Source organism: Oncorhynchus kisutch, linkage group LG6, assembly GCF_002021735.2.
Source record: "Oncorhynchus kisutch isolate 150728-3 linkage group LG6, Okis_V2, whole genome shotgun sequence".
NCBI lineage: Eukaryota > Metazoa > Chordata > Actinopteri > Salmoniformes > Salmonidae > Oncorhynchus > Oncorhynchus kisutch.
Genome location: NC_034179.2, coordinates 14,138,969 through 14,151,695, shown reverse-complemented (window position 1 = coordinate 14,151,695; position 12,727 = coordinate 14,138,969). Strand labels below are relative to the sequence as shown.

At 44.8% G+C, this 12,727-nt stretch overlaps 1 protein-coding gene across 4 annotated transcripts in view; it reads left to right on the top strand.

Annotated features, from left to right (window-relative positions):
• LOC109893633 (roquin-2) overlaps positions 1–11,084 on the top strand; it is a 46,754-nt gene extending 35,670 nt beyond the window's left edge. For 3 of the 4 annotated variants that reach the window (XM_031826244.1, XM_031826240.1, XM_031826241.1), the window contains exons 16-19: positions 4,764–4,848; positions 6,536–6,719; positions 6,935–7,059; positions 7,406–11,084. In XM_031826244.1, the coding sequence (XP_031682104.1) occupies positions 4,764–4,848; positions 6,536–6,719; positions 6,935–7,059; positions 7,406–7,544 (533 nt within the window). In that variant the 3' untranslated portion in view covers positions 7,545–11,084. The remainder of the gene's footprint in view (positions 1–4,763; positions 4,849–6,535; positions 6,720–6,934; positions 7,060–7,405) is intronic. The other variant, XM_031826243.1, reaches the window with a different exon arrangement.
• Positions 11,085–12,727: the final 1,643 nt, after the last annotated feature.

Genomic DNA, 12,727 nt, shown 5'->3' with positions numbered 1-12,727 from the left:
AGGCTAGCACAGAGCAGAATCCTCTTAACATGTGTTTTGGACCGGCTGCTAGGCTAGCACAGAGCAGAATCTTCTCAACATGTGTTTTAGGACCGGCTGCTAGGCTAGCATAGAGCAGAATCCTCTTAACATGTGTTTTAGGACCGGCTGCTAGGCTAGCACAGAGCAGAATCCTCTTAACATGTGTTTTGGACCGGCTGCTAGGCTAGCACAGAGCAGAATCCTCTTAACATGTGTTTTGGACCGGCTGCTAGGCTAGCACAGAGCAGAATCCTCTTAACATGTGTTTTAGGACCGGCTGCTAGGCTAGCACAGAGCAGAATCCTCTTAACATGTGTTTTGGACCGGCTGCTAGGCTAGCACAGAGCAGAATCCTCTTAACATGTGTTTTGGACCGGCTGCTAGGCTAGCACAGAGCAGAATCCTCTTAACATGTGTTTTGGACCGGCTGCTAGGCTAGCACAGAGCAGAATCCTCTTAACATGTGTTTTGGACCGGCTGCTAGGCTAGCACAGAGCAGAATCCTCTTAACATGTGTTTTGGACCGGCTGCTAGGCTAGCACAGAGCAGAATCCTCTTAACATGTGTTTTGGACCGGCTGCTAGGCTAGCACAGAGCAGAATCCTCTTAACATGTGTTTTAGGACCGGCTGCTAGGCTAGCACAGAGCAGAATCCTCTTAACATGTGTTTTAGGACCGGCTGCTAGGCTAGCACAGAGCAGAATCCTCTTAACATGTGTTTTAGGACCAGCTGCTAGGCTAGCACTGAGCAGAATCCTCTCAACATGTGTTTTAGGACCAGCTGCTAGGCTAGCACAGAGCAGAATCCTCTAAACATGTGTTTTGGACTGGCTGCTAGGCTAGCACAGAGCAGAATCCTCTTAACATGTGTTTTGGACCGGCTGCTAGGCTAGCACAGAGCAGAATCCTCTTAACATGTGTTTTGGACTGGCTGCTAGGCTAGCACAGAGTAGAATCCTCTTAACATGTGTTTTAGGAACAGCTGCTAGGCTAGCACAGAGCAGAATCCTCTTAACATGTGTTTTGGACCGGCTGCTAGGCTAGCACAGAGCAGAATCCTCTTAACATGTGTTTTAGGTCCAGCTGCTAGGCTAGCACAGAGCAGAATCCTCTTAACATGTGTTTTAGGTCCAGCTGCTAGGCTAGCACAGAGCAGAATCCTCTTAACATGTGTTTTGGACCGGCTGCTAGGCTAGCACAGAGCAGAATCTTCTCAACATGTGTTTTAGGACCGGCTGCTAGGCTAGCATAGAGCAGAATCCTCTTAACATGTGTTTTAGGACCGGCTGCTAGGCTAGCACAGAGCAGAATCCTCTTAACATGTGTTTTGGACCGGCTGCTAGGCTAGCACAGAGCAGAATCCTCTTAACATGTGTTTTGGACCGGCTGCTAGGCTAGCACAGAGCAGAATCCTCTTAACATGTGTTTTAGGACCGGCTGCTAGGCTAGCACAGAGCAGAATCCTCTTAACATGTGTTTTGGACCGGCTGCTAGGCTAGCACAGAGCAGAATCCTCTTAACATGTGTTTTGGACCGGCTGCTAGGCTAGCACAGAGCAGAATCCTCTTAACATGTGTTTTGGACCGGCTGCTAGGCTAGCACAGAGCAGAATCCTCTTAACATGTGTTTTGGACCGGCTGCTAGGCTAGCACAGAGCAGAATCCTCTTAACATGTGTTTTGGACCGGCTGCTAGGCTAGCACAGAGCAGAATCCTCTTAACATGTGTTTTGGACCGGCTGCTAGGCTAGCACAGAGCAGAATCCTCTTAACATGTGTTTTAGGACCGGCTGCTAGGCTAGCACAGAGCAGAATCCTCTTAACATGTGTTTTAGGACCGGCTGCTAGGCTAGCACAGAGCAGAATCCTCTTAACATGTGTTTTGGGACCGGCTGCTAGGCTAGCACGGAGCAGAATCCTCTTAACATGTGTTTTAGGACCGGCTGCTAGGCTAGCACAGAGCAGAATCCTCTTAACATGTGTTTTAGGACCGGCTGCTAGGCTAGCACAGAGCAGAATCCTCTTAACATGTGTTTTGGACCGGCTGCTAGGCTAGCACAGAGCAGAATCCTCTTAACATGTGTTTTAGGTCCAGCTGCTAGGCTAGCACAGAGCAGAATCCTCTTAACATGTGTTTTGGACCGGCTGCTAGGCTAGCACAGAGCAGAATCTTCTCAACATGTGTTTTAGGACCGGCTGCTAGGCTAGCATAGAGCAGAATCCTCTTAACATGTGTTTTAGGACCGGCTGCTAGGCTAGCACAGAGCAGAATCCTCTTAACATGTGTTTTGGACCGGCTGCTAGGCTAGCACAGAGCAGAATCTTCTCAACATGTGTTTTAGGACCGGCTGCTAGGCTAGCATAGAGCAGAATCCTCTTAACATGTGTTTTAGGACCGGCTGCTAGGCTAGCACAGAGCAGAATCCTCTTAACATGTGTTTTGGACCGGCTGCTAGGCTAGCACAGAGCAGAATCCTCTTAACATGTGTTTTGGACCGGCTGCTAGGCTAGCACAGAGCAGAATCCTCTTAACATGTGTTTTAGGACCGGCTGCTAGGCTAGCACAGAGCAGAATCCTCTTAACATGTGTTTTGGACCGGCTGCTAGGCTAGCACAGAGCAGAATCCTCTTAACATGTGTTTTGGACCGGCTGCTAGGCTAGCACAGAGCAGAATCCTCTTAACATGTGTTTTGGACCGGCTGCTAGGCTAGCACAGAGCAGAATCCTCTTAACATGTGTTTTGGACCGGCTGCTAGGCTAGCACAGAGCAGAATCCTCTTAACATGTGTTTTGGACCGGCTGCTAGGCTAGCACAGAGCAGAATCCTCTTAACATGTGTTTTGGACCGGCTGCTAGGCTAGCACAGAGCAGAATCCTCTTAACATGTGTTTTGGACCGGCTGCTAGGCTAGCACAGAGCAGAATCCTCTTAACATGTGTTTTGGACCGGCTGCTAGGCTAGCACAGAGCAGAATCCTCTTAACATGTGTTTTAGGACCGGCTGCTAGGCTAGCACAGAGCAGAATCCTCTTAACATGTGTTTTAGGACCGGCTGCTAGGCTAGCACAGAGCAGAATCCTCTTAACATGTGTTTTAGGACCAGCTGCTAGGCTAGCACAGAGCAGAATCCTCTCAACATGTGTTTTAGGACCAGCTGCTAGGCTAGCACAGAGCAAAATCCTCTAAACATGTGTTTTGGACTGGCTGCTAGGCTAGCACAGAGCAGAATCCTCTTAACATGTGTTTTGGACCGGCTGCTAGGCTAGCACAGAGCAGAATCCTCTTAACATGTGTTTTGGACTGGCTGCTAGGCTAGCACAGAGTAGAATCCTCTTAACATGTGTTTTAGGAACAGCTGCTAGGCTAGCACAGAGCAGAATCCTCTTAACATGTGTTTTGGACCGGCTGCTAGGCTAGCACAGAGCAGAATCCTCTTAACATGTGTTTTAGGTCCAGCTGCTAGGCTAGCACAGAGCAGAATCCTCTTAACATGTGTTTTAGGTCCAGCTGCTAGGCTAGCACAGAGCAGAATCCTCTTAACATGTGTTTTGGACCGGCTGCTAGGCTAGCACAGAGCAGAATCTTCTCAACATGTGTTTTAGGACTGGCTGCTAGGCTAGCATAGAGCAGAAACCTCTTAACATGTGTTTTAGGACCGTCTGCTAGGCTAGCACAGAGCAGAATCCTCTTAACATGTGTTTTGGACCGGCTGCTAGGCTAGCACAGAGCAGAATCCTCTTAACATGTGTTTTGGACCGGCTGCTAGGCTAGCACAGAGCAGAATCCTCTTAACATGTGTTTTAGGACAGGCTGCTAGGCTAGCACAGAGCAGAATCCTCTTAACATGTGTTTTGGACCGGCTGCTAGGCTAGCACAGAGCAGAATCCTCTTAACATGTGTTTTGGACCGGCTGCTAGGCTAGCACAGAGCAGAATCCTCTTAACATGTGTTTTGGACCGGCTGCTAGGCTAGCACAGAGCAGAATCCTCTTAACATGTGTTTTGGACCGGCTGCTAGGCTAGCACAGAGCAGAATCCTCTTAACATGTGTTTTGGACCGGCTGCTAGGCTAGCACAGAGCAGAATCCTCTTAACATGTGTTTTGGACCGGCTGCTAGGCTAGCACAGAGCAGAATCCTCTTAACATGTGTTTTAGGACCGGCTGCTAGGCTAGCACAGAGCAGAATCCTCTTAACATGTGTTTTAGGACCGGCTGCTAGGCTAGCACAGAGCAGAATCCTCTTAACATGTGATTTGGGACCGGCTGCTAGGCTAGCACGGAGCAGAATCCTCTTAACATGTGTTTTAGGACCGGCTGCTAGGCTAGCACAGAGCAGAATCCTCTTAACATGTGTTTTAGGACCGGCTGCTAGGCTAGCACAGAGCAGAATCCTCTTAACATGTGTTTTGGACCGGCTGCTAGGCTAGCACAGAGCAGAATCCTCTTAACATGTGTTTTGGACCGGCTGCTAGGCTAGCACAGAGTAGAATCCTCTTAACATGTGTTTTGGACCGGCTGCTAGGCTACCACAGAGCAGAATCCTCTTAACATGTGTTTTGGGATATAAATGAAAGTTCTTTCATCTCCAGGCCAGTCTCTGAATGCAACCAGCTCTCAGCAGAGCCGTGGTTCACTGCAGCCAGCTCTCCCATGCATTCACTTAAGCATAGTGTTGACAAGGGTGGGAAAATGTATTATAATAGTTTTGCTCAATGTTGTTATTGTAAATCTCTGGTTCTAACAGATTATGGTCCACACATTGGCCATGGGGACTACAGGTGGAGCTCCGGGGGGTCTGACTCTTCCAGCCACTCCAGTTTCCTAGAGGGGTACAGTATGGATTCTATACTATATACTACTATATAATACTATACTATATAATACTATAAAATATGATATACTATATAATACAATGTAATACTATACTATATAATGCTATACTATAAAATACTATATAATACTATACTATATACTACTATATAATACTATACTATATTATACTATACTATATACCGTGTAGAGCCATCCCCCCTTTCTCTCTTCACGCTAAACAAAGGCATTGTCCTGTTTTATTATTTTATTTATTTATTTTTATATCTTGTCTTTTTATCTTGTCTTTTTATCTTATCTTTTATACCTTGTCTTTTTTATCTTGTCTTTCTTATCTTGTCTTTTTACTTCGAGGTCCTATTGTATGTATGCAGCTGAGAATTTGCTTGCTCATCATGACTGTGTTGGAAGTGTTGTTTTCACCCTCTCCTCTCCACTCCTCCTCTTCTCTCTCCTCTCCCCTTCTCTCTCCTCTCCCCTTCTCTCCACTCCTCCTCTTCTCTCTCCTCTCCCCTTCTCTCTCCTCTTCTCTCTCCTCTCCCCTTCTCTCTCCTCTCCACTCCTCCTCTTCTCTCTCCTCTCCCCTTCTCTCTCCTCTCTCCCCTCTCCCCTTCTCTCTCCTCTCCACTCCTCCTCTTCTCTCTCCTCTCCACTCCTCCTCTTCTCTCTCCTCTCCACTCCTCCTCTTCTCTCTCCTCTCCACTCCTCCTCTTCTCTCTCCTCTCCCCTTCTCTCTCCTCTCCTCCTCTTCTCTCTCCTCTCCCCTTCTCTTTCCTGTCTCCTCTCCCCTCCCCTTCTCTTTCCTCTCTCCTCTCCACTCCTCCTCTCCTCTCCCCTCCCCTTCTCTTTCCTCTCTTCTCCTCTTCTCTCTCCTCTCCCCTTCTCTTTCCTCTCTCCTCTCCACTCCTCCTCTCCTCTCCCCTCCCCTTCTCTTTCCTCTCTCCTTCTCTTCTCTTTTCTCTTCTCTTCTCTTTCCTCTCACCCCTTCTCTCTCCTCTCCCCTACTCTTCTCTTTCCTCTCCTCTTCTTTCCTCTCTACTCTTCTCTCCCCTTCTCTTCTCTTTCCTCTCTCCTCTCCCCTACTCTTCTCTTTCCTCTCCTCTTCTCTTTCCTCTTTCCTCTCCTCTTCTCTTTCCTCTCTCCTCTCCTCTTCTCTACTCTTTCCTCTCTCCTCTCCCCTACTCTTCTCTTTACTCTCCTCTTCTCTTTCCTCTTTCCTCTCCTCTTCTCTTTCCTCTCTCCTCTCCTCTTCTCTTCTCTTTCCTCTCTCCTCTCCCCTTCTCTTCTCTTTCCTCTCTTCTCTTTCCTCTCCTCTCTCATTGTGCTGCAGTCAGTTCTCTCCTCAGACTAAACATAGAGCATCTCTCAGGTCTGTCGTTGCTTGCTGCTCACGTTCTCTTCTGTAACCCCCTCTGACTCTGACTAACAGTCTCTCTGTAGCTTTGATTGGAGAGGAGAATCTAGTCCTCTGTTCTGTACTCCACAATCTCTCATTCTGCTGTCAGTACATCAGCTATTTACATCATTTCAGTCAGAATACACGTGATAACAGTACAGTACAATACAATGCAGTACCATACAGTAAAAAAGCCACTGTTTTACTGTAATGTTGCATATCTGAAGCAGCACATACAATGAAGATATTGTAGATAATCTTAAATTGCCACCATTCCTGTATGTCAACAGTGAACAGCTAGCCTCCCTTCGGCGGTCCTTCAGCAGTGGAGAGAAGGTTGGTGCCGGAGACATGCTGCAGACTGACTACTGTAAAGACACGACAGAGCATCAACTGGACAGAGACGTAGAACTGGAGCTGTCTGTACTAGACGTAGAGGACACTGTCCTGCAGGACAACAGTCAACAGTCTGAGGTGCAGTGACGTCTCTATGTGTCTGATTGGTTGATTTCATTATTGACTGATTGATTAATTGATTGATTGGCGTCTGTGTCCCATAAGGGATGATCTGGGATCTGTAAAGTGGTGGAATATTGCAACATCTGAATTTGTAATGTAGTTAGTTGGTTACATCAAATATGTTTTCCATGTCTACTCTCTCCGTCTGACTTTTTCTCTGGTTGTCTTAGAAGCCCCTGGAGCTGAGAGAGCCCCACCTCCTCACCCCTCCCAGCAGTGAACCCATGAGGACACAGACAGACAAGCTGTCAGCAGACAAGATGGAAGCTCAACTGCTGAAGAAGATGGCCTTCAGGTGAGCTCGGTCAACAACTAGGCTCAACCGATGTCTGGCAACGTGAGACAAGTAAACACTAAACACACCAGTAGCAAGGCTCAATATTGATGTGGTTTCTTCCTCATCGCAAACATTCAATTCAATAACCTTTATTTATCCCTGAGGGTAATTATTTTTGGCAGGCATGGTCATAACATGGTCATACACACATCAGATAGGCCTACACTTGGGTGAGTAAGTGCAGCATAAAATAAACAACTGTTCCCTTACTGCAGCTTCTCTATTTCTGACAAGGACTATAAAGGCAGAGATCTCTTCTACTCAGTGGTTACTGATCAGAGCTCATACTGCATCTGTGTTCCAGGAGGTCTCTCTCCCCTGGAGGTCTGGGCTCAGGAGGCCTCAGCGTGGGGAAGCTGATGATGAGGACCGGCCCTCTGAGACTGGGGGACATGGGCCCTTGCCCTAACACAGGCCCTGAGATGCTGCTCAACGGGAACTGAGAGGGCAAACACACCTCACCGCCACGCCTAGGGGTCCCGAAGCGGTGGCCCCGAGCAGTGGTACCGGCCCAGCGCTACACAGCTCCTACACCTGCTGTCACAGTAACATCTTAGGGTTGTATAGGCCTGTATCATCAGACAGCGATAAGGTCTCACCCCACTAATATCACCAGTCTGAGGGCATATTATATACAGTATGCTACTTTAAACCACAGGTAGTGTTGTTTCAAACATGACAAATAGAGATGTATAGTTCAGATACACACACACACATTCACACCAGTAGCCTCCGTCGTATTTACTCTTTTCTCATCTCGGCAGGGTCTTTTTTTGATCAAGTGTTTGTTTGGGTGTGCTGCTCGCTCTCCACTTCCTATAATGATGGTGACGATGGTGTTTATCATGCTTCACATGGCATCCAATAGTTTTCTTTTTGTTAGTTCTACAATGTTTCCAAGGTAACAAAGGTGTTCAGCACTGTTGTGTGTGTGTATGCGATCAGCATCTGTTGACATTGAGCTGATGACAATAACAGCACATTACTATGCATTTGTAGTCATAGGAAGGATATTTGCCTCTCGAAAAATTCAAAGTCTTTACTTTGAAAATAAATAGCGCTAATTGAACAGGGTTTGTAGGTCTTAAAAGAGGACGATGAACAGGAAGAGATGGAGGTTACCAACACTAGATGTTGCTCTAGTCCAACTCCCATCTACTTTAGACATTGTAGTAGCCTATCAAAGGTTCCTAAGGCTTGGCCGTGTTATCCTGTGTGACGTGTCATTTGTTGGTCTCAAGCATTTCATAGATGAGATTCAAGACGATGACGATCAATCAGATGTCACCACACTCACGTGTATGCACAACTGTGGCCTTTTTTATGTTGGTCAAATATCTCTTCATATTTAGTCTCTACAATGGGGTTAATATGTTAAAAACACCAAATAGTAAAACATGTATCAACAATCCTTGATATATTCAACAGATTTCAGTATTCAGTGGTTCTGGCACCATCATGTATTGCCATCCTCTGTGCAACTGCAGCCAGGGATTGAATTATAGTGATCTGCTGTGTTGAAATGATACGTCATACTTACAGATATCTGTACACTGTAATCACATGACATATACTCACAATGTAAACTGGTTGTTGCAGCTCTTTTTGGTTCTGTGCATCAAACTCATAACCTGTGTTTACTATGACAGATTGTCAACAAACCACCAGGTGATTATTGTGTTCCCTCATGCTGTCTTTGTTTAGTTCTGTCCCTGTTCAAACTTTTCACAAATATTTTGTTATTTTCTTTGAAGCAATTGCTAACTTCCGTGAAGTTGTTTGTCAAAATATTTTGTATCGGGATCTCTGTTTTGATTCGTTGTTGGTCGTAATTTTTGGGAAGAAATGAAACCGATCCATCAGTCTGTCTCTATATTCATGTTTCGAGCAGTCTTTTCACTGCTGGTTAACGGTCTAACGAATACAGTCCATCATCATTATGTGATCGCTACCGAGGGTCATGCATTGGCCTAAAAGGGTCAGTGTTATTTTACTGCAGTTTTGTGCACTGAATGTTCTGTTTGCTGTCTTCTCCTGCCTGTAGGGGTGAAGAGATTCGGGTGACGCTATGTGTTAACTTGCAGCACTTAGATAAACTCTCCTATTTATAATAGGGTTTATTTTGTTACGGTCTGAAAGGAAGCAGACAGGCTAAGTGAGACAACTTGACCAGTGATTGATAATTCTTAAGGACTGCCCCATACATATATAGACATACAGTATATCCATTCTCTAAGCATTACTGACAGGCTACTGTATTTCTGTTGCTCTTCTGTTCCTGTTTCAGACTTTCACTTAAGAAATTGTCTTAGTGTCATATTGTGTACAATCAATCAGCAGAGTCCATTGTTGTCTAATGGTGAACAGGGCCCTTTAGGGGATAGGGGCCTTTGGGTATAAGATGTGGGCAGGACCAGGGAGTCTATTAAGGTTTAGAACCTGGTCAAGTTCAAGGGTAGTGTTGTGATTCTAGACCAATCTATCTGGCTCCTGTAGTTTAGGTTTGTTTCAGCAGGGAGTGCTAGAGCCTAGTCTCTGCAGCCCTTAGTGATGGAGGATTTATGTTGCTAAGCTACTGATAAAGGGTTTACTCATTACGCTGATTCTGTTGCAGGAAGCAAACGGAACCAAACGAGGAGGGACATACCTGCATTTGTACAATAGAAACTCTCATTTTAGTTGCAAAACGTAATATTTTGCAACTGTTTGGCTAATGATTACACCCCTGAACACATCTTCAGCACTGAATATTATGGGTCATGAGCGCAAATATTTACATTAATGAATATAGTTTAATGTAACTTTTCACCACATAAATGTGCTAAGGAGGGATTTATAATTTGCTATAATGTGTTTATGTTTAGATTCAATACCAATAGTATTACCCAGTGGGGAAGGGAATGGGCACATTTAAGAACAGGGAGTTATGTAGGTAGAGTTCCCAGAGTGTTCCAGTGCCTGTCTAATGACTCACTGGTGTAATGATCTGATCGCACTGCACTTCCCACGTCATCATTGCTAGATGTTCTTACTACCCACTATCCAGCCAGTGCCCCCAGGTCATGCATGCTAGTCCCTCTTGTTGTCATGGCGAAGGAGGAAGTACATGATTCTGTAGTTGTGATACAACACACTCAGCGCTGTAAGTGTTCTGCACATGCCCACTGTGTGGCCACGCCAAGTATTTTAGCCTGCAGCATTTGACTGTTTACTGCTTCTGAAATGCTTTATTATTGATCACGATCAATGTATTATTATCATTATTACTTACTACCATCATTGGTTGAGTTGTAGTAATTCACTATGGATAAGTCAAGTCTGCTTCTTCAGTTGAATTTTGAACATTTTCTGAATAGTCAAAGTTAGCCGAGGATGGTCTTGTAAGGTGAAAACATTTGCCTGTTTGTCAATTGTACAACTATGACGGAACTGATGTTTGAATATTTATGTCTGTATTAGACATTTTCTTAGCAAATCTATTGTTCGATTGAAATGTAAATGAAATACAAGATGGTGCACACATCCATCATTATTGTACACGGCTGGCACCATCGTTAGATGGACTAACTGCTCGTTTATACAACAAAATGTAATGAGATATTTAAATAAATACTGATATAGAGGGACAAATAAAGGTTTCAGAATGATGAAACTGGCTGAGACAGCATAAAAAAATGTCTAAATGAATAATATGTATTCCATTTATTTCATTTGAAATATCACTTTGTGAAAGGTTTCCCTGCATTGCAAGGCAATATCCTGAACCGTATTCTTAGTTTGAAGTATTGATTGTGTTCAGATGTGACCAGCCAACTGCCTGACCTGTTGGTTGTCTTTGTGTACTATTTGCTCCTGCACTGACAGCTTGGCCAAGCAGAATACTCAGATACTTTTTTGATGGACCAGGCAGACCTGTGAAATCAGAGGGAGATGTCAGTACCTGAAACTTTGCATGCTACAATAAATGAAAAACAAACACAAAATATGTGTCCTGTCTCAACTGCTTAGAGGACTTCGGATCTGGGCCCATATTCTGGGCTCCCAAGAGGCACAGCGGTCTAAGACACGGCATCTCAGTGCGAGAGGCATCATTACAGACACCCTGGTTCGATTCCAGGCTGTATTACAACTGGCTGTGATTTTGGAGTCCCATTGGGTGTGCACAATTGTAAATAAGAATTTTATCTTAAATGACTGGACTAGTTAATAAACAAAAGGTTAAATATTCATAAAGCTTCAGAACAAGTGTGATTGGCTCCCCCTGGTGGGCTGCCTGTGTCTATTGCTACGATTTCCTATTGTACACACTTCCCCTCCAGCTCTATTTCAACAGAATATACCAGAGATAGATACAGAGTTTTCTGAGGTAACATTTCACTCTTTAGTCCAGGAACATGATGAAATAAGCCTTGACAGGAAGAACTAGCGTTACATGGCCTTTACCATGGTGTTGCCGAACCTGAATTTAGATTCTGATACAATGTCTCCTCAGGGTTTTGATGGCGGAGGGGAGTTGCACCAATTTGCAACAAGAACCATATGTTCAGAGGGGAGTGTGAGAGGAAATGCAGAAAGAGATGGTGAAGCAACAGCTGTGCTGGAATGAGAACAATATGTGTGTCAGTACTGATGGTATGGAGCGGGAGGATGAGGGTCAAGGACCAGAATGCTCTGTAGTGGAAAGACATAGGAAGAAGAGAGATCATGATGCAGAAAGCAGTGGAGCGTCTAGTAAAGAAAGCATAAAGAGGACCAAGGTAGGAAGCAATAGTAGTGATGTGTTGGTGTGGAAAGTGGTGTTTGATGAGACCACAAGGCCTCACACCCTATCCCTATCCAACTAACTCATAGAGAAAGAGGTCGGTGAAGTGAAATGAGCTTGTTTCATTGGAAATGGTAGATTGTTAACATTGTGTGGTAGACAGGCTCAGCAAGAGGAGATTCTGAAAGTGGAAAAGCTTAATGGGAAGAAGATTAAAAGCCATGTCCCTGGTGATAATGCTAGATTGAGAGGTCTTCACTGGGGTCCCAATATCTACGTCCACAGTTGATATTAAAGAGAATGGGAAGGAAGGCAGAGTGATTAAGGCCAAAAGGTTAATCAGTAGGAAAGAGGGTCAAACAAGTGAAAGCTTATCAGTGATGCCGAGGTTTGAGAAAGTCTTCCTTAGTTTCAATGTTAGAGAATTTGTCCCATATGCACTGTGGTGTTTTACAGTGCCTTGCGAAAGTATTCGGCCCCCTTGAACTTTGCGAGCTTTTGACACATTTCAGGCTTCAAACATAAAGATATAAAACTGTTATTTTTTTGTGAAGAATCAACAACAAGTGGGACACAATCATGAAGTAGAACGACATTTATTGGATATTTCAAACTTTTTTAACAAATCAAAAACTGAAAAATTGGGCGTGCAAAATTATTCAGCCCCCTTAAGTTAATACTTTGTATTGCCACCTTTTGCTGCGATTACAGCTGTAAGTCGCTTGGGGTATGTCTCTATCAGTTTTGCACATCGAGAGACTGAAATGTTTTCCCATTCCTCCTTGCAAAACTGCTCGAGCTCAGTGAGGTTGGATGGAGAGCATTTGTGAACAGCAGTTTTCAGTTCTTTCCACAGATTCTCGA